The sequence below is a fragment of the Passer domesticus genome, chromosome 7 (genome assembly GCF_036417665.1).
Source record: "Passer domesticus isolate bPasDom1 chromosome 7, bPasDom1.hap1, whole genome shotgun sequence".
NCBI classification, from domain to species: domain Eukaryota; kingdom Metazoa; phylum Chordata; class Aves; order Passeriformes; family Passeridae; genus Passer; species Passer domesticus.
The window spans coordinates 17,026,061-17,047,374 of NC_087480.1; the positions used below are offsets into that span (position 1 = coordinate 17,026,061).

Consider the following 21,314-nt stretch of genomic DNA (forward strand, 5'->3'; position numbering starts at 1 on the left):
CAAATAGGGCTTTCCTTTGCATAGACTTTGGTTGATTCTTATCTCCCAAAAAACCCCATTGATCATTTTGGGGGCACAAGTAAGTGGCAGGAACATGGAGGTGGTAGTGTGTGGACAGCACAGGGCTCCGGAGACAGATGGAGGTGGTTGGCTCCAGATTGTGCTGGACTCTTCTGATGCTGGCGTGAACTAAAATCGTTTTGGTTTCTGGGAAGTTTCTTGCAAGAGTTTGAGTTCTTGCCCTGAATGGAGAAGTTTTGCATCTGAGCGTGCAGATGTTCCGCGATGTTTCGGTGTGTGACTCACGCTTGGTTTGTGACGTGGACAGAGGTTGGTTGGGCTGCTGCAAGCCCAGCTGACGAGTTTCTGTCTTGGACTCTTTGATGACAAGACACCACAAAAGACCCTCAGTGTGTTCTAGTGCTCCGCCAGCTCTACAATTAACTCTGATCTGGGGGAGGGAGCAAAGAGAGACGTGTTGGCACTAGAAGAGACAAAAGTGAGATGTTGAGACAAACATTTGAAGGCAAATGTACTCTGGGTAACTGTCACCGATATTCCTACGTGTTGTGAATAAGAGAAGTACCTTCTGCCAAACCTGGGAATGTTAAGTGGAGTTTTACAGTAACTCAAAGACTTAAATGTGGAAGTTTTAGGCAACATTGAAAGGCACATTTTATTTCATCCTGGACAAACCTATGGATAACAGAAGACTAATGCACAAGAAGGAATACAAGATAAGCATTGAAGTAAAACCTGGACCACTTTGCTTATGTTTCTCACTTGACATTTTAGCTGCATAACAATGTGCTTTGAGTATAACATCAGGCTTTAACCAGTACTTAAAGACAGAACATACATCAGTAAGATAATAAAAGGCTCATTTTTATATTTGTTTTAGATGTTTTAACTAGATAAAAATGGCTTAAGATGACAAATAAAAATGTTGCTTGTAATACAGTTTTGCCTGCTAAATTATCCACATTTTGTAACCTGTTTATTCCTTTGGATGTAAAGCGTTTTTGCTTAGTATTGTGATATTGTATATGTTTTGTCCCAGTTGTATAGTAATGTTTCAGTCCATCAACCAGCTTTGGCTGCTGAAATCATACAGCTGTGAAGACTTGCCTTTGTTTCTATTAGATGGCTTTTCAGTTCTGTATTAAATATCTTAAGTACTATAGAAAAGGTGTCCCCTCTTCCTATAAGGCTGTTTTGTAATATATATAAGGACTGGAAATGTGTTTTTAAAAAAGAAGAAGCATTCAAGTATGACGATATACTATGTGTTTTCACCATTCAAAGTGCTGTTTTAGTAGTTGAAACTTAAACTATTTAATATCTCATTTAATAAAGTGACCAAAATACATCAACGTGCCTTGTGCTACATTCACAGTCCAGTGTTGACTCCACAGGGATTCAGCCTGGGAATGTGTCTTTGGAGAACTGTGCTGTGAGTTGAAGCTCTTACTGTTTTCTACAATGACTTTAGTGGATATGGCCATTGATTTCATTTGGGGAAAATAGCTGTGGTCTACGTTTTCAAATTACTTTATTAAAAGCAGCTTCTGCCAATCTGTCTGTTAAAAATGAAATGAGTTGTCCAGCAGTGAGATGGTTAAAAGTGAGGTGAAGTTCTGTTTAGTCAAATCAGGATAAGGTGCTGCTGTATTTTAACCTGGTATTTGTACTTCTCCCTTCCTTAGTCACTAAATCCCCCCTGTTGGGCACAGCACCCCCTTTCCTATGCAAAGGAAAGTGTAATAATTGTGTTTAAAGGTGCCCTCTGCTTGTTCCCTGGCACTGCTGGGGCTGCTCAGGGGCACGGCCGGTGTTGGTGAAGCTGAGGGAGGTGGGAATGGTGCCCGAGGTGAAAACTGGAGTTGTGCTCCAAGGGGCCCTGTGGGCAGCGTGTTTTAAATATCCCTGTGGCTCTTAACTTGGCTGAGCACTGATGGAAGGCAGTGGGCAGCTCAGGCTGGATGTGGCTGTCTGTGTTGGGCTGGGAAATGTCCTGGGACGAGTCCCATGTCCAGAATGTTGTGCTGAGGTGTCCCAACACTGACCAGCCCTGCTGCTGTGTCAGCTGTGCCCAGCCTGAGCAGCTTTTGCCTTTATCTTAAAAGCAGAACCACTCTGCACACAGTAAATAAAACTAAATTCATCAGTTCAAGAAAAAAATAGTTTTGAAGTTGGATAGATTTTCAGTGTTTATGGAAAGCCAAGTGTCCTAAATGTTCCCAGCTGGAGGAGTCTGGAAAAAAGCTGGTGTTTCAGCACCAGCACCAGTCATCACGTGGTGTCTGAACTCCCCAGACCTGCTCAGGTGTCAAATAACCCCTGTGCACCCTCTGTGCTCTGGAACCCACCCTGGGGATGTGGCCTGGGACACAGCACCAGCAGAATTCCAAATGTGGTGCTGGCAAAGCTGTGCTGCTGTGAAGGGTCTGGACAAGCTCCTGCCCAGCTGTGTGTGGCTGGGATGAGCAGGATGAGTTCATCCTGTGTGTGACCCTTTCAGGCAGCCACAGCTCCTGTTCCTGCTTTCCCCAGGGAGGAGATGGCTTGGGGGTCACTGCAGGAGAGTGGGAAGGGGCTGTGGCCCGAGTGGGGACACTGCCCTGGAGAAGGGCAGGGGCTCAGGGAAGACGGGGTCACCCCTTGGGTCTGTGCTCAGCCACTTCCAAGGTCTGATCTCAAAACCACCACCCTGGCCTTGTGTGCACAAAACCTGCTTGAGAATGAGTGAGACAGGAGCTGGTACCTGAGGCACCCCTCAAAGGCCGATGCAGCTGCTTTAGGAATTCAGTGTTGCTCATTTCCCGGGGTTCTCACCATGCCCACCAGCAGCAGCAGTGGAGGACACGAGCCCTGGCCGTGTCTGGTGTGGTGGCCTGCACTGCTCGGTGGCATCTCAGTGCCAGACACCTCCTGGCACAGCGAGGGAAGAGCCTGAGAATCCCTGGAATTTGCTTCCCAGGGCTCCTGCTCAGCCCCAGTGCAGGTGTGAAGTGACAGCCTTGGTGTTCTCCACAATGAGAATTCAGCAGCTCTGGGGCAGTTTTGGAAAAAGCAATAACCAGTGCTGTCCCAAGGGTGCAGATGTCTTTGTCTCCTCATCAACATGAACTTCAGCCCTTCTCCTTCAGGAATGCTCCATCCTTGGGTGCCCTTCCAGAAACACCTCGGCCAAAGTCTGGCAGCAGGAGCACATCTCTCTGGATGTCCAGCCAGGTGGGACAGCACCAGGACACCTTCATTGCCTTACAGCAGTTTGTGGATTTCTTCCGAGTTTCTGGATTCCCTCTGCAGTTTTGGGCTCTCCATCACTCTCTCCACAGGTCAGTCTTTGGGGCCTCCTCTCCTTTTCCTCCTTGGAGAAAGGAGCCCCAGGCCCTACATTCCACCCAGAAGAAAGGAGCTCCAAGCCATGTATTCCACCCACAGGCAGCAGGGTCTACATGGGGATGTCTCTGAGGGCACATAGATGTTGGCACTTGAATGTCAGCCTCCAGAGGATCCATCCAATCCATCCCTGTGCCTTGGATCATGAGCCAAAGCCAGGGAGAAAGGCACTTACTGCAGTGCTTGGCTGCACGTTGGCCTCTCCCAGGCAGCTCCCCTGTTTCTGCACCCTCCACAGTGAGATTCCAGCATTTTCCCACCTCTTTGCTGGAGCCTCCCTCCCTCCTGCTCTGCACAGCTGTCCCAGGATAATGTTTCACAGAACAGGCCCACCCCTCTTGGGTGGAAGGAGAAGGGTTGAAGAGATGCCTTTTGTTCTGTTTGCTGTGGTGTTTCCAGACCCACAGCCTTGTGTGTGGAACAGCTCTGGGATCAGGGCCACAGTGGGGTTTCTGGGGATCACAGCCACCCCCTGCACCAGCCTTTGCCTCCCCTTTGAGAGAAGTTTTCCAGTTGGCTGTTGTGACTTTGAGACCCCAAACAAACACTGTTTCTTTTTGCTGACTTTGGAAGATTCTCTTAGCTTGAAGCAACCCAAACATGTTTTCCTCTCAGAGTTTCCTAGCAAGGTCCATCTGCCAGCCCTGTAACACCTCCAGGCCGAAGGAGCAGTTGGCATCTTCAGCTGGGGTAACAGCTGGACCAGGGGGACAGGATGGGGTGGAGAGATGAGTGTGACCACACAAACCTACTGGGCATCACAGCCCCCTCCTGTGCCACTCAAAATGCATCCCCTGTCTGTGGTGGTTCCCTCTGCTGCTGTTCAGTTCCCAGGTCACTCAGCTCACTCACATCTTCAGCTGCTTTGCTGAACCAGAACCAAACCATGTAAATTCCTGTGAAAGAACCATTTGGGTGGGATTTAGCAGTGCTGAATTCCCCATTTAATGAATGCCCAACACAGGACAGGACATCAGCCTTTACCAAGGGATTTCCAGTAAATTCTTTGTGGATTTTGTTATTTGCAAGTATGAGTTTTTTGAACCCAGATCCTGAAAAGGTGTTTTACAGCATCCCTGGTACCTGTGTGTCCCTTTGTGGCAGGAGGCTCTGCTGCAGCAGCTCTTTGAGTTGGGTATCAGAAGAACAAGTCCAGCGTTGCCTGCATGGGCCAAATCATCTCCCTTTGGAGTTGGTAAAAAATGTACTTGGCATTGCTGAGAACAGGTTTTGACCTTCATTCTGAAAAGGAGTGGGATCTTAACCACCAGATTTATCTTCAAGCACAACGGAAAGCCGTGGCTGGAGGGAGCAGGATCATTCCAGGAGGCAGAGTGAGGCTCCAGGGCTGAGGGATTTCCCTTCGTGCAGGTCAAAAGTGCACCTGAGGACGCGTCTCGTGAGCGATCGAGCTCCCGACACAGCAGCCGGGGATGAGATGTTTCGGCAGTGACTCAGAGGAAGAAGCTAAATAAACTCTTTTTATTTCAAACACGGGATTAAATTCCTTCATGTCTGGATCATTGAAGGTAAAGCTCCTGTAATCTCCTCACTGCCAACCCCAGCCTGTCGTCTGGTGGCTGCTGGACCCACTGGGACAGCGAAGGGACGTGGCAGGGACATGGGAGGTGGCAGAGAGGGGAAGAGACAGCTGGGAGCAGAGCTGGCCTCTAGGGTTGCTGCTCCATTAGTGATGTGGCTCATCTCTAGGTCAGTGAAAATGTCCTGGGAATTCACAGGCTGAAGATGAAGGAGCTGAGGTGTTACCATGACTGTTTTGCAAGGAGGAGGTTGAGCAGCAACACCGTGGACAAAGCAGTTGTGATAAGGAAAACCCAGAGCCACCACAGCTGTAGTTGTTCAGGTTCTTGCACACTCCAGAGAACCCTGTTTGCTCTCAGTCTCTCCTCGTGCTGCAAAATGCCTCTGCAAGCACACACTCCTGCTCCCACCGTGTGCTGAAATCCCTCTCTGCTGATCACAGGGGACAAAACATGAGCTGGCATCATTGCTGGAAGCTTTCCCTGCAGGTCTGTGACACCCCAAGCAGGCAGCAAGGGCAGACGTGGCACAAGTGTCACTTGAGGGCCTTTGCTGGCAAAGCCTCACCCAGGAGTGTCCTGGGCCTGGTCTGACTGGAGGAGGGCTGTGCTGCCTGGCACTGCTGGGCACCAGCTGGGAATATGGGGCTGCCAAATGTCATCAGGTTTGCTGGACCCAGCTGGAGGCAGAGGAAAGTGACAGGACTGTGGGACCAGGCAGCGTCTGCAGAGGAAAATGCCACACAGCCATGAGCATCCAAGCACTGCCTGCAGCAGGGGGTGACCCTCATCCATGGTAATTGCCTAAAGGTGAGGGGGTTTAGAATTGCTCTTGTTGCTTTCTGCTTCTCCACGGATTTTTCATGGTGCTGCAGTAAACCTCATGCAAGATGTGCTGGTTTTATTGCAGGACTGATGGGTCCATCCAAACCACAGCAGATGCTCCAAATGTTTGTTCTCTTGGTTTTGAGCAGGATGGTAAATCCACGGGGGTGCCTCACGCCCCAAGGACACCGAGCTGGTGCTTCCCAACCTGTGATTTGATGTCATCTTCCTGCAGGAGTTTGGGGCTTAGGTAATTGTTCTTTACTGCACAAAGCCCTTTCAGAGGTGGATTTATTGTTCATGTTGCTGGGGAAATATCGGGTTAGTTGTTGAAGAGTGCCAAAAAAAAAGGGCTAGCAAGAAATCTGTAATATAAAGACAATTTTATTGCCGATAAGCTCTTAAAACTCATTTTTTTTCCTGTTTCAGTAGGACCTTATTCTTCCTGATGAAAATCCGGTCATAGCATCTCTCATTAAAAATAAAATTATTTTGAAATAAATAAATATATAAAATAAATATCATATACATTTTATAAATAGTTTTGTCCTTATGCACAGTATCCATGCTTACATCTGAATAATGTTCCTTGCCCCATTCCCACCCCAACAGCAGGAAGAACCCCACAAATCAGGACCAGTCCATGGAGCATCATCCATGTAGCAAACTCCCAGGCTGCTTAAGCAGGGCACCACTCAAAGGCTTTTCCTTTGCAGGGAACTATCCCAGCTCAGCAGCAACATATGCAGCAGTTCTGTGGTCTTTGTTTTCTTTTCTTCTCTTCATTTTTAGGTTGTTTTGGGGCTTTCTTTTCCCCAGTGATCTGGTTTGCTCACCTGCTCATTCCTTTAAGCAACCATAACATTGAATATTCAGCCTCTCTTGTAGCAACCGGGTAACAAAAGTGAACGAAAATGGAAGATTAAATGCAGGGTTCCCTCCCTTCCCCTACCCCCGCCCCATAAATAACCCAGGTTCGATATACACTGGAAACAAGGAGGAACAGCAGTGTCTGAATTCAATGTAAGTGCTTCCCTAGGTCATCTACTCTTACAGGAATGATGGAATGACTATTAATAGAGTGCTCTGGGAAAAAAGCTTGGGAGGCCAAGTATGTACACTGACACTGCAGGAACCATCACCTGTAGTGGAAGAGGTCTCTGTACATGGCAGGGATTTTGGCAGGGTCCACAGGCCGGGGTAAGAAGTGGGTGAATTTCTGGTGTCTCTTAGTCCTGTACCCCTCGCGGGGGGAGCCGTCCTTGTTGAGGGCCACGTAGTACTGGCGCTCCGAGTCGGGGTGCTTGTACAGGGTGGAGGCATACGTGTTGTACCAGTTCTCCTCGAACTGCTCGCGGAAAACGCACTCCCGGGTGAGCTTCTTCTGCCGTGGGCAGCGCAGCAGGGGAGCAAAGAGACACTCGTGTTAAAAAGGTACAAGAGAAAGCACTGGCACCATTCCTTACTTTGTTTTTCTAGCATTTTCCCAGCTGCCTTCCTCTGGCTCCCCTGAGGATGAGGATTGTGCTGCTGGGGATGACTGCCCTGGATGAGAGCTGGAAATGGGCACAGGTCAAGACTCAAGGACCTCTGGAGTTGGAGGAGGAAGGGGACAAAAGCAGGAGAAGGTGGGCATGGGTTTTGCAAAGGTGCTCCATGAATAAATCAGACAGGCACACGACAAAGATCCAAACCTGTCCAGGTGTGAGTTTGAGCTCTCTGGGGTGGTCATGCCACAGGCAGGGACATGTCCCTCTGTAGCTGCCCCCTCCAAGGTACCACAAACCCCAAATCCCCTCTCTTGGGTGACAGAAGCAGCAGGCAGCACATCTGAAGGGTTCTAAACAGGAAAACAGGAGCAAACACTGCTTTGGAAGTTCAGGGCACACAGCTGGATGCACTGAGATGGGAATGAAAGCATTGCTCAGGATTTCACCTCCTGCTGTGTCAGTGAGTTTTGATGGGAGGCTGTAACAAGACCCAGAGGGACGTGGCATGCCAGACCCCAGGGGACATTTAGGGTGGCCATAGGTGATGTGATAAGAGTGTGTGGTTTGTGCATCCCACGCTGGCATGGGGGGACAGATGGCACTGGTGTCACCACAGCCACAGCCAGCCTTCCCATCCAGCCCTTACAGCTGGGGGCTCTTGGCTGTTTGATGATGGACTTTTCGTTCATGTCCAGTGTTCCTTCTCTCTCCCTCCCGTCTCCATGTGTCAGCTACAGGGATGTGCCTGGCTGTCCCTCTGCCCCACAAGGACACAGGTGGCTTTGCCAGCCCTGCTGTGCTGTCACAGAGGGTCCAGCCTTCCCATCCCACAAGGGTACTGCCAGGGTGACTGGGAGCCCTTTCAGCTGAAGGGCAGCCTGCAAATGTAGAGTGCTCTAAGATTACAGCCACTGTCCCTCCACTGTAAACTATCTGGGCAGGGAATGTGTCCCCTCTGCAGCACACTGAGTGCTCAGTAAATGTTACTGCCTGCAGTAGATGTGTTTTGTAACACAATCCAGGAGCTCACCTGTGCTCAGAACCTGTTTTCAATGTTTTGCTGCTAATTAAATAAAGCCTGAGGTGACTTGTGAGCCCTCCAAAAGTCCTGGGCCACAGCCTTGGCCATCTGAGACCCAGAGAACTGCGGGCTTCTCTTCCCAGCTCTGTCAATAAATACAGGCTGGGTTTTTTCCCTCCTCTCAGATGCCATCTACTTGGAATATGTTGGAACCTGATGACTGGCTGAACTCTGGCTGTTGCTCTGCCCCCATTCCCCCGTGCTGCACTGGGCAGTTTGGAGTACAGTGCTTGTGGAAAATGTTTGGCGAGTCTGGGGTGATTCTGCAAGGTGTGATTTATTCCTTTCCAAGCCCCGGGATGTCCCCACTGAACCTGACACCACACAGGCAGCAGGCAAGGTGCTGCCCGTGACTTTTGCTGCCCTAAGTATTAGTGGCATTTCTGAAATCCCTGGGGAGCTTTACAGAAATGCTGGCATGAGGTCAACAGGGACAGGAGGAAAAGCTCTGTGTCCTGAGGGGACTCCACGTGTCGCTGTGGGGATGGCTGGCCCTGGCTGCATCAACACAGGCATCAGGCAAAATTGGCACAGAGGGAAATAATAAACTTGCTGAAAATTTAAAAATACCGCTGTACTGTGATCTCCCAAAATACCATTGTAATGCTAATGCTGTTGTCAGGCGCTGTTTTATGGACCTTTAATTAAGAATACTGTAGTGGCTTTTGAGTTCCAAAAGCCATCATTGTACAACCCACGTGTCCCAGATTTTAAAACTCCAGGGTTATTTGGGGACCTGGCTCATGACGCCGGCAGTTTGGAGCAGCCTTTTGAGTGTGTCCCTGCAGCGTCCTGCCTGGTGCACAAGATCCCAGAATGGTTTGGGTTGGAAACAACCTTAAAGATCACCTCATTACAGACCCCTGCCATGGCCAGGGACAGCTCCCATGACTGTCTTCAGGTCACTTCTGTTTCCAGATTCAGTGCTGTAAAATGTTACCCTATTTTTGTTTCTGTGTTGTAACATGAACACGGGATCTAGAATTTAATTAACCCATCATGAAACTCGATTCACAATCAGAGCTGCAGGGTTTGAAGACAAAGAGGGGGGAAAACATGGGCTCATGTTCTCCAGCAGGCATGAGTGAAAGCTGAAACTCCAGGAGCTGCTGAGCAGCCTTAGAGTTTGACAGGAGAGGTGCTGCTCTAGCCCTGCTTTCTGAAGTGTGCTTCAGGAGATTTCGTGGTCTATGGAATCCTGGTGATTTTTATTTTTTCTATTTTGCACATTTATAATTTAACCACTGTCTCTGCATTTAGCTGCTGTGCTGGGCAGAAGCTATTACAGAAATGAGGTGGGAAAAGAACAGTTATTGGTGCATTAATTTGATGATCAGAGGATCACAGAGTGGTTTGGGTTGGAAGGGACCTTAAAGCTCATCCCTGCCCTGGGCAGAGACACCTTCCACTATCCCACATTGCTCCAAGCCCCATCCAGCCTGGCCTTGGACACTTGCAGGGATGGGGCAGCCACAGCTTCTCTGGACAATCTCATATAAACATCAGCAGCTCTGTCTTAAATGGTGGAAGGGTCTGCAGCAGTCTCAGGTGGAAATGGCACAGGGAAAAATGAGCTGAACTCCTGGTTTACTGTTTGCCAAACAAAGGTTTTCTTACAGCTTCTGTGTATGCAGAGTACATGAGCTTTAACTTGTACACTGAAGCTTATCTGATGGTGAGAGGAAGTGCTGCCTTCTGCTGCCTTCTGCTTTGGTTTAAAACTGGTTTATTTGATTTCATTTTATTTTTACTGTGATCCACCCTTAATTGAGCTAAATAATTAGGAACTAAGTTAAATTAACCTGTAGGAAGCACCTCTGCCCAGCTGTTAAAACCTGACATTTTGACTGTAAGTCATAACACTTAACGAGTTTACACTTGGGGTTTTTAGTAAAAACATGGAAAATTTTAGCCTGAAAAGGGCACTTCTAGGAAATCATGAACAGCAGCTCTAAACTCCTAAAAGGAGTTACAGAGAATTTTACAATAACACTCAGGCTACAAGACCTGCAGATAGGTGCAAACCTGATCATGAGAGGTGACTAAAACTGATGTGTTACTCAGGCTGGGTAAACACATAAACAGTTCCTGGCTTTTTGCTAAATGTCCCCCTGCCTTTACCTGGCCATTGCCACACCACTTCTGAAAGGCAAAACCTCAGTGTGATGTCTGGGGGCTGGGCACCACTGTGGGCTCTCACAGCAGGAGTGAATCCTCTCTCAAACCCAATTTCCTCATATATTATGTTAAAACAGCAGTGGCATCGAGGGTAGGATGGAGATCACTGGCACCCCAAGGATGTGGAGGGCCTGTGACAGAGCAGCTTGTGACACAGCTGAGGCCACAAGCTGCAGTGCTGCCTGTGGGACAGGGTGGCATGAGCCCAGCCTGAACTTACCGACCCATAGAGCTCGCCTCTCTCATTCATGCCGAGGTAGAGTCCGGAGTCCACCCCACGGATGCTCACCAGCCCCACTGCCAGGCTAATAAACTCCAAAATCCCTAAAAAGAAAAAAAATACTCTGCAAATCATACAGAGGGAAAAAAACCACCAGGCTCCAGCAACACAAACAAATCAGCCATTCCCAGTAACAATATAGTTCTTAACTCTATAGTCCCATCTGTGTGCAATCTTCTGATTTCCAGACTGGGCTTCTCCCCAGCATTGTGAATTTGAGTTGCCCAAGTGGGATTGTCTTTGCTAATGAGAAAAGCTTTGCAAGGTTTTGTTGGTTTGGGTTTGGATTTTTTCATAATTATCACCAAGAAGACAGATGTAGAAACTTGGGCCTGGCCACCAGCAATGTCAGAAGGCTGTTACCCTGCTAGGTTTTATTCTTCACCAAAATGAGTGTCATTTTGTCTTCTAGAGTAAGATAATTGTTCTACAGGTTTTAATGTCATGGGTTCAGTAAAAAGAAGTGAAAAGCACTAGAAGAGATGTCTGTGAGGACTATCTTCATCCTGGCACTCCAGTGGCATACTTGTCAACCCAAAATGTATATACAAGCCATAGGGATAAAATCCAGCTTCAAAGCACAGGTTAAAAACGCATCTTCCTCTGCAGCTGTCAGAACCATGGCACTGCCAGCCCTTCCTCCATCACCCCCTGCCACTGCTACTGCCAGAACCCCTCCTGCCTGCTATGTCCTGCTGCCTGTCCCAGCCTCCTGCCTCTTCCCAGTGCAGCAGCATCTGTCCCAGCCATCCCCAGCCCTGCAACAGCAACTGTTTTACCCACGGGCTACAGCCTGCTATGATGGCAGCAGCCTCATTTCCTCTGGAAAGAAACAGCAGGGTCTGGCTGCTGCACCCCCACAGCTGCAGCTGTTTCAATGGGGGAAAGACTTGTAACAGGAGAACCTCTGGTGAAGCACTTAAAAACAAACAGCCCCAACACCAAAAGTGGTGGGGACCTTCAATCTTCCCAGGAAGACTTCCTGAAGGCAGTGGTGGGACTTTGTTATGATGGATTTCACACACTATGTATGCAGAAGTCACAGACAGTTTTGCCAGTGTCCAGTGCAGGATTAATTAGCTGGGAGGCAGAAGGAAGAGGGTTTTCCTCATCTCATCTGATGACTGCATGTCTCCATTGACTGGAGGGGAAAGTTCCTCTAACCTTTAGCATGGCTCCAGCTCTCCTAATATAGCTCCCAAAACATCCAGCCCTGGGCAATTGATGCTCTGATCAGGTTACCTCCCAGAGCTCCTCTTAAAAGTATTGCCTTGGTTTTAAGCCACCGCGTGACAAGTGGCCACCTGAGCCAGCTGACTTCAGTGGCAGCCACAGCTCTGGGTCACCCCACAGCCTGGGGCATGGATGTGACAACTCTCAGATGACACTGCATCACTGCCTATAAACAGGACAGCCCAGACGGCCATGGACACCCCTGACCCACTTTGTGCAGTGCAGACTCATCATCGGTGCTGGCAGCTAAGCCGGCTGCAGGAATTCCTACCTACCCTCAGACCTTCTGTCCTCCCTTTCCCCTGCCTGCTCTGGGGCTTGTGCATCTAATCCAGCCCTCCCTGAAACCAGTGGGTGCTAGGGGACATGAAATATGGACTTGGGAGGCAAACAGGGAAGCAAACACCACAAAACATACTTCATGGACCAGAGAAGACATTTTACAGGCCGAAATATACCCAGCTACACATCCTGGCCTGGGGACACATCCTGCCTGCAGAAACATCAGGAACAGGCAGCACAGGCAAGGAAGGCAGACTTTCCAAGGCAGACAGGCACAGACCCTGGCTCTGCTCTCCTCAGTAGCTGTTCTTAGCTGAAAAGAATCCCAAACAGGGAGGAGATAGGTGCAGATGAGGGGTGGTTTCCTCCCTTCACTACCCACCAGTTCTGACATGAGGGGGTTACTGAACTGCTGAGAGCTTTTTCCCATCTGCAGACCATAGCATAGCCACTCTTTGAAAAGGAGGGAGTGAGAAAAGATGGACAACTACAGGGAGTGTAAAAAGTAAAGCAGGAGTACACAGATACAGCCAGGAACAGGGGAGTGTTTCCCAGGCTGGAGACAAAGGAAAATTCAAGTGAAACATATCAAGTAACTGGAGAATGGTAGATGGACCTTCCTGTATGTAGGCATAGACACAGTCCTCAGCATCAGCACTTTTTTGTGAGAAGCAGGAAAATGTTGCTGGTTCCACTGAGAAACTGAGGGATGTCTAAGGCAGGGGAACCCAGATCTTTTCCTGAGTATGCCCACACGCATGCTCTGTATGAGGCACATCAATCCAGGTCTCCAAAGACCTGGGAAGGACCAAGCCAGGAGCAGCAGCAGCATCTTCCCTCTCTGAGCAGGAATGAGACATCCCTCACCTGGTGCAGGCTGGGTAGATATGGGATTTGCAAATGAAATTTCTTCCAATACGTGCCCATGACAATCTCTTCTGACAACATCCCTTGCAGTATTCCTCTTTTCTGATCTCTGAGTGGCACTTGGAGACATGCATGGAAGATGACTACGTTGAAAGAGCATTAAGAACGTAACTTGAACCCACAAAAGTCAGGAGACAGAGTGAAGGCTGAAAATATGTGGGTGGATATCCATCCTGTCCTTAACTCACTCCAATTGTAGACAAAATTGCAGCTTCGTACATCTGATCTCCAGCAGCACAGGGAGTGGCCACTGGGGCCAGCTCAAGAATTCTCTTTCCAATTGTAGCGGTGTGTTTTTGTGGTAGAACATGCTTTTGGTTTTTTTTTCTTTTGCTTTCTTTTTTTTTTCCCAGGACTTGCCTCTTTTTGTCCTTACTTTGATTATTCATTCTCTTTGTTCCTTGAGTCTTTCCAGATAAGACTTGGAGAGATTTGATTAAGACGCTGACTGGATTCATTTACCACTAAAGCACTGAATAATCTCCTGAGCTTTGCCATGACCAGACCCACACACTCTCGCCTTACTCTAAACCATCCCTCAAAGAACAATTCAGCTCCCTGCACCTGTCTCTTCTTACATGACTGTATTCAGGAGCTGGGGTACAGAAACATCAGACATTGTATTAATGGCTACAAACATAAAGCTTTGGCTAAAAACCTCAACAACTGTTCAGCAACAGGTGCACTATGGTCTGAATGTCAAAATTACAGCCAAACTTTCTCTGGAGGTCTCAGAAGCTTCTCTAGGAATCTGTGTAACATATCCATGAGCAGGTTTGTACCCCAGAAGAGCTTTGTTTTCTGCCTTTATTCATCTGCAGGGTAACCTCAAGGCCTCTTTCTCTCCTCCACTGCAGTGAGCAGCACCGTTGGGTTCACTTCTTTAATGCTGCTGTAAAAGAGATGTGAGGCAGAAAAGGAGCAGTTCCTCCTGGCAGGGATTTTCCTGGCAAATTTCTCTCAGTTTCATTCTGAGAAGGATCCTCATAGGAGTGCTAATGTCAGTCCAGACCCCCTCCAGATTTTGATCATCCTTTATTTCTTAGTAGAGGAAGGTTCTGAATAGATGCAGTGAGAGAGATACATTTTGGAAAACACTTTATCCTTTGGGGGTGACCTTGCCAGAGCACTTCTGTAGTGGGCACTTCTGTAGTGTGACAATGAGCTTTCTTCCAAGAAATTTAGAGGGCTTTTCCACATTTTGCATTAAAGCTCCTCTAGGAAAAATAAGCTGCACTCCATTGTTCTTGCAAGAATCTGTGTTCTTAGAAGTATAAAATATCACATTCCAGAAGACAGGTGTGATTTAGGAAAGCTCCAGACCTTGACAGTTAAGAGGTTGCTCAGGCAGCCTGGGTGGATGATGCCAGTACCCACCCTGTGTCCTACAGTCACACCCCCAAATGCTGTGGTACAAAAGCATCTCTTCCTTTAACCCTCACTGCTGGGACCTTGGGACTCTGCTCTACATCAGCAGGGCTTTGGCTATTTTCCTCTCTGGAAGATGTTGGATATCTTGCACATCTGGTAGCTTTTGGGATGGCTGCACATGGGAGGGTGCAGATACTGCCTGTCTATTCCTGAATCCCTTCCAAATGAAGAGACAGGGATGCCAAGTCCGGTTCTTCCCAACATCCCACCTGCAGCTGGACACGTGCCTGGGCTGTGGCATCACAGCCATCCATGGAGCACCTTAATTATCTGCTCATGGTACCAGCAAGCACCTTCCAGCCACGCGGACTCGATCCTGGATTTCTAAGTATTTCTCCAGGTGCTTCAAGATTTATGGCAGCTTTAAAGTGCTTTCCTGAACCCCTCATCTACCTCTGCATCCCTCACCACAGCTTTGGAGTCCCCAGAATCACTCAGGCTGTCTATTCCTAAGTTACTTCTTTCTGACTGTTGCATGCAAAATTTAGGAATGCATCGATACATGACATCCTAATATGAACCATACCAGTAACATTGGAATTTAAATATTCATGGCTACTGAACGCAGATGGTGAATACTGTGTGCCAATACATTATTGCTTTGAGTCTCTGCTGAAGCAAGGCTCAGTCCAACTTGATCTGAACGCAAGGATTCCAGTCTAATCCTTCGGGGCTTTGTCTTGCAATTACAACAAATAACTATTTATTTTACACCACCTCTGGGAAAACCCTGAAGCAGAAAACTATAATATCTGAAGTCTGGTCTAGTTTACGGAGCTGGATGCAGACTGCTAAAACACTTAGGGAATGCCAACGCTTCGATTTATTGAAATCACTGTGTGACTTAAACTTCAGCGTGCAAAATCCATGAGAAGTTTTAGCATGTCTAACATGTTTTTTCCAAGTTGGAAAATATACTTGTTTTACTCAATCTTTATAAAAAATGGACCTGAAACAAACGTAGCTATTTGAAACTGGCTGTTTAGATCTACAAAGGTAAGGAAAAAGAACTGATAGACTAGAAACACTACGTGGCAGCTTGAACTAAAACCAACCAGATGCAATGGGTTTGCTTTCAACTCTTTGAACGTGGAAACCCATTGCGTATTACAGCATGAAAGGTTAAAAGATGGGTGTTTTCAGGAGGTAATTAAAGAAAGCTTGCCCCACGAGCACATTAGTACCTGACTCTGACCCGCGGGTTATGACTTTCTTGTTGATTTAGGCAGGGACATGCCATGCACACACCTGGTGTTTATGGAAAGATAAGCTTCCCCAATTGCTCCAAAAACCTGCCTTACACCTCCAACAATAGCAGCGGCAGCACTTCCCGGAGTATCAGAACTGACTGGTTGCAAACAAGTAAAGGCAAAAAAAGAATTCCTTTCACAGAGGAGTTAAATCACTTGAAAACTATAAAAAGTCTTGCGAGCATGTCTTGCAACCTGTTGACAACATAGCTGAGATCACTGGCAGGGGACATGTTGATAGCTTATACAGACACCTGCACTAGATGCTGGAGTAGCGGGAATTTCTCTCACTGTGCTCAAACTGACTGTACTCTTTGCCTGTGGCTTGGGATGCATTTTTTGAAGATTACATATAGTCTCATTAGAGATCACTGCTCTTGTATGCCACTGATACAGGCACTGCATTCTTCAGTTGTATCCCGGGCAGCAAGGTAAATCCACGGTGCTCTGCCTATTGTTCCATCTTCTTTCTTTCCGAGGTCCCCTAAGTGTTTTTCCCTCTTCGGCTTCCCCCTTTCCTTTCCAGCAACCTTCCCAAACCCAGCTCCCGACGCCCCTCCAGCCAACAGATCCCTGCCTGCTTTGGGGAGACGCTCTTCTAATCAAAGTCATGCATGTAAAAGAAAGCAGCTCACAAATATCTGCAGACGCCAGAAAGAAGGAGGAGTTAAAAAAAAAAGGAAAAAAAAAAGCGAGGAATTTCTTTTTCCAATCTAGGAATTTCCAAGAAATTCCAACGAGGAACGTCTCTGTTCTGCCTCCCTCACCACTAACTTCAGAGACAGCGCTAAAGCTGGTCACCGTCCTCTTTTTTTTCTTTATTATTTTTTTTCTTTTTTTTTTTTAGTTTGTCTTGCAAAGGCACGTTTTAGTGCACCTGCAGAAAGGCTGAGCGCCGGGAGAGTAGGAAATTGGAAATAAAAACTCCCGCATTGCTAGGGAGTGAGCGCATTTGTTTAGGAGGCCAATTATATCCGTCCCGGGATGATTTATATTAGCGGGGTAATTAGTTGTGCGCGCGGGGCACCTGCTCGGGCACCCCCCGGCCCCTTACCGAAGCGGCTGTGGTCCTGCCGGGTGCCCTGCACCGTGCCGTTGGGGAAGATCTCCAGGTGGAAGCCGGTGCGGCAGTAGAGCTGCCGCCGCCGCAGGATGCCCTTGAGGTGAGCGAAGTCGGTGGGGGAGCCCCGCTGCAGCCGCCCCTCGATCTGCCCCAGGCGCTCGTTGAGGAAGCCAGGAGAGTCGGCGAGGGGCAGCCCGGCGCCCAGCGCGGGGGGAAAGCCGTGCAGGTCGGGGTCCAGCGCGCCCAGGAAGCCACCCACCTCGGCCATGGGCGCGGAGCGGAGCGGCCCCGGGGGCGCGGGCAGAGCGGCCGCTCAGAGCGCGGGCTGCGGCCGCCCGGCCCCGCGCTGCCGGCCCCGGCCCGGCCCCGCGCCGCCCGCGCCTCCCATCGCTGGATCCAGTGTCCCGCCGTCGGATGCGAACTGCACTTTATATACGTACACACTCCCCTTACATTGACATATTGGATATTTAAATGCAAGCCACACCTCACTGGCATCCCCTTTGGCTATTGCTTCCCTCCCCCCCTTCTCTGATGCATTTGGCTTTTTTTTTTCCTTTAAAAAAAAAGAAAAAAAAAAAGAAGGAGGAAAAAAAAAGCCCCGCTTCACTCCCTCTTTTATTATGAAAAAAATGGCAGGAAAAAGCTACACATCGCAGTGAGGCGTAACAGCTCTTGGCAGGTCCCCGCGAGCCGACGATGAAATCATGGAGCCCCGCACGCACCCGCTCCCGCACCGCCGGCAGCCCCGGCCCCGCTGCCGGCCCTGCCCGGCCCCGCAGCCCCGACCCCAGACCCCGCACGGGCCGGGTCGGTCAGGGCCCCCGGGCGGGTCGGTGGCCCCGGGGCTGTCGGAAGCCCCAGGTCCGTCGGTGCCGCCACCGCCTCAGCCCCGAGCGTGCCCCCCACCCACCACCCCCCGGAACGGACACGGTGGAAAAAAAACAACGCGTAAGGAGAGGGTCGAGACGCGTTTTTCAGCCGAACGTGTTAAAAACGGAACGCGATCTTTCTGAAAGGCGATCCCACGGGCTGTACGGCCGGGTTACAGCCGCCGGGAGGGGAGGGAGAGCGAGCGGCACTGCCCGGCCCCGCCGCGGGCTCCCTCCCCACCTTCCCCATGTTGGAAACAGGTGTTTCCGCGCTCTCCCGGCCCGCCGACACCGTATCTGCGCCGGCAGCTGCGGCCGCGGCGCAGACAGACGGAGCCGGGCGGGGCGGAGCGGGGGAACCGGCGGGACGCGGGCACAGACGGGCCGGAGGGACCGAGGGCAGGGAGCGGCCCCGCCCTGCCCGGCAGGCGGCGCTGCTGCTCGCGCCGCGCCGCCCCGGGGCGCTGGGCCCAGCGCGGGTGCTGAGGGGGCCCAGGTGGGCCCGGGTTCGGGCCTGGATTGCCGTGTCCTTGGAGCGGGGTGTCGCCCGCGCCCTCTGCCGTGCCTCGCCAGGGGATAGAGACCCCACAAACAAACAACCACAAGCACCCAAAACTGCCCCCAGGCCACCAGCCCGCTCTGCTGCCGCGGCTCCTCCGGGTGGCATCAGCGTGCAGAGCTGAGGCACCGGTGATGTCCACCCCAGCGGGTCCCCCCACGGGGTATCCCCCCCGTGGGGTTTCTTCCCGAGCGGATATCCTCTCAGAGGGTCTCTCCCCTCAGTGGGTCCCCTCATAATGGGTATTCCCTCAGCAGGTTTCTCCCCTTATCTGGTCTCTTCCTTCAGCAGATCTCTCTGCAGTGTCTCTCTCCTCGTAGCGGGTGTCTTCTCCCAGCAAGTCTTCTCTCAGAAGTTCTCTTCTCTCAGTAGGTTCTCTCCTCAGCAAGTCTACCACACAGTGGAAGAGAGCTCAGCAGGTCTGTCACTTGAGAAAGTCTCTCCCTTCCAGTGGATTTTCCTTCAGGGGGTTCCCACTTCTGTGGGTCTATCCCCTCATCAGGTCGTTTCCCTCAGAAAGTCTATCCCTTGGCAGATCTAAGCCCTCGGCAGGTCTTTCCCCTGGGAGAGTGTCTGCCCTACTGTGGATATGCTTTCAGTAGTTCCCGCCATAGTGGGTCTCTCCCCTCAGAGAGTGTCTTCCCTGCTGTGGGTTCTCCCTCAGACGGTCCCCACCATGGCAGGTCTTCCCTCAGCGGGTCTCTGCTCTCAGAAACGGTCTCCACCGCAGTGTGTTCCCCCTATTGTGAGTCTCCCCTCAGTGCATCTCTTCCCTCAGCAAGTCTATCCCATGGTGAGTCTCCCTGCAATGTGTCTCTCCCCTCAGACTGTGTGGATACACCATCCCCTCAATGGGCGTCACCCTCACAGTAGATTCCTGGTCGGGGGTTCCGGCCATGGCAGATCTCTCCCCTCAGAGAGTGTCTCCCACACCGTGGATGTGCTCTTACTCCACCTTTGTGGGTCTCCCCTGAGAGTGTCTCTCCCCATAGCAGATCTCTTCCTCAGCAAGTCTATCCCATGGTGAGTCTCCCTGTAATGTGTCTCCCCCATAGTAGATTCCCCCTCAGAATGTTCCCGCCATGGTTGGTCTCCCCTCAGTGTGTCTTTCCCATCAGAAAGTCTCTCCCCATTAGGAGGTTTCTACCATGATGGGTGTCCCCTCAGCAGGTCTCTCAACTTGGAGAGGGTCTCTCACAGTGGGTTTCTCCTAAGTGGGTTGCTGCCATGGGGAGAAAATCTCTCCCCCTCAGCTGAGTTCCCGCCATGGCGGGTGTCTCTCCCTCATCTGGGTTCCCGCCATGGTGGGTGTCTCCCCCTCAGTTGGGTTCCCGCCATGGTGGGTCTCTCCCCCTCAGGTGGGTTCCCGCCATGGCGGGTGTCTCCCCCTCAGCTGGGTTCCTGCCATGGTGGGTCTCTCCCCCTCAGGTGGGTTCCTGCCATGGTGGGTCTCTCCCCCTCAGGTGGGTTCCTGCCATGGTGGGTCTCTCCCCCTCAGGTGGGTTCCTGCCATGGTGGGTCTCCCCTCAGTAAGGTGCTGCTCCCCACATCACCCCAGAGGGAGGGTTAAAATGGTCCCTGCTTGCAGGTCCTTTCCCCCAGACCCAGGCAGTGTTCTCTTGTGAAGACATGAAGGAAATTGTGATCCAGTGATGTGAAACATCACCCGTGTGTCTGCAGTGGATGAGGAGTCTGGTTTTTAAATGGGATTTGGGGTGATTTTCCTGTCAGAGCTGTGGCTATAAAAGGGGTGTTCATGCAGAATTTGACACATGAAGCCTAAACTTATGTTTTTATAGAAATATAGGCTGTTTCAGAGGTAGTAAAATGTAGTGAAGTGAGTTTGTTGACTATTTGTTTGTCGTGTTTGTTTACCACTGTCTGAGGAGTTCAAGCATCCTATTGCAAAAATTATGGTTTTGTTGCTATAGTATCTATATGAAGGGTCAGGTGTGATGAGGTAATTGAAAGAAATAAATTGTGCTCTGGTGAAAATGACAGAGGTCCAAGATGGGGAGGGGCCAGACAGCTGACAGGACACCCCAAACCTGGAATTACTGTTAAAGATGTAATCCTGTAAAGGCTATGAATTTAATGTATAAGATTAATGTAAAGTGAATGATCCTGCTACAATCAAAGACACTCTTCTGTGAAACCTGGTTTTGCTGATGTAAGTGTGAGGTTTGCCTGTGGATCCATAGCAAATTCAATTTTTTCAGTCCTTATTTCTGCACATGTCTGAGGGCTGATCCCAGGGGGATTAAGAAGTGAGGAAGACCTAGTTTCCACAGTGCAGGACTAGCCAAACTCTGCAGAGGCCTCTGCTACGAACTTCAATCTCTTCTGGATCTGTCTACAATATCCTTAAACCCAAATCCATACAAGCACTTAGTGGAACACTTAGGAAACTGAAAAAGGTAACAGAGTTCAATTACACTCCAGTAAAATCCGAGATAAAGTAAAAACCCACAAACCTTCATGCTTAACTAATGTATAACAAAAGCAGCACAATCCCCCATCCAAGCTGACATTCCTCACTTAACTCTCCCGATTATGGTCAGCTTTTGAAGTGTCCGCAATACATTTTATTGAGAAATTGTACATGCTGGTACAACATGTTCTATTTAGGCACAACAGGATGTGGGAAAGGTAGTTTTACATCTTTCTTTTTTCTTTCTTTTTCTTTTTTGTCTTTAATTTCCTGGTTTATTTATGTTTTTACTAAGTTGAGGAAAAAAGCAGAGATTTGTGCCCCGTGTTTGTTGAAGAGAAAGAGGGATGTATTTTAAGTACTGAAAGCTAGAATGACTCCTCCAAAAGCAGAAACAAGTTCAGTGATTTTTTTATCTATGACATAGAACATAGTTCTGTACTCAGTAATTTCTTAGAGGACAAAA

General features: G+C 49.6%; 1 protein-coding gene across 1 annotated transcript; it reads right to left on the bottom strand.

Annotated features, from left to right (window-relative positions):
• Positions 1–6,137: 6,137 nt before the first annotated feature.
• FGF16 (fibroblast growth factor 16) lies at positions 6,138–17,606 on the bottom strand. The gene is made up of 3 exons (XM_064427193.1): positions 16,978–17,606; positions 10,741–10,844; positions 6,138–7,155 (listed from the first exon to the last, which is right to left on the bottom strand). Exons 1-3 carry the CDS (start codon positions 17,252–17,254, stop codon positions 6,910–6,912), a joined length of 627 nt encoding a protein of 208 aa, XP_064283263.1. The 5' UTR covers positions 17,255–17,606; the 3' UTR covers positions 6,138–6,909.
• Between the last annotated feature and the right edge of the window lie 3,708 nt (positions 17,607–21,314).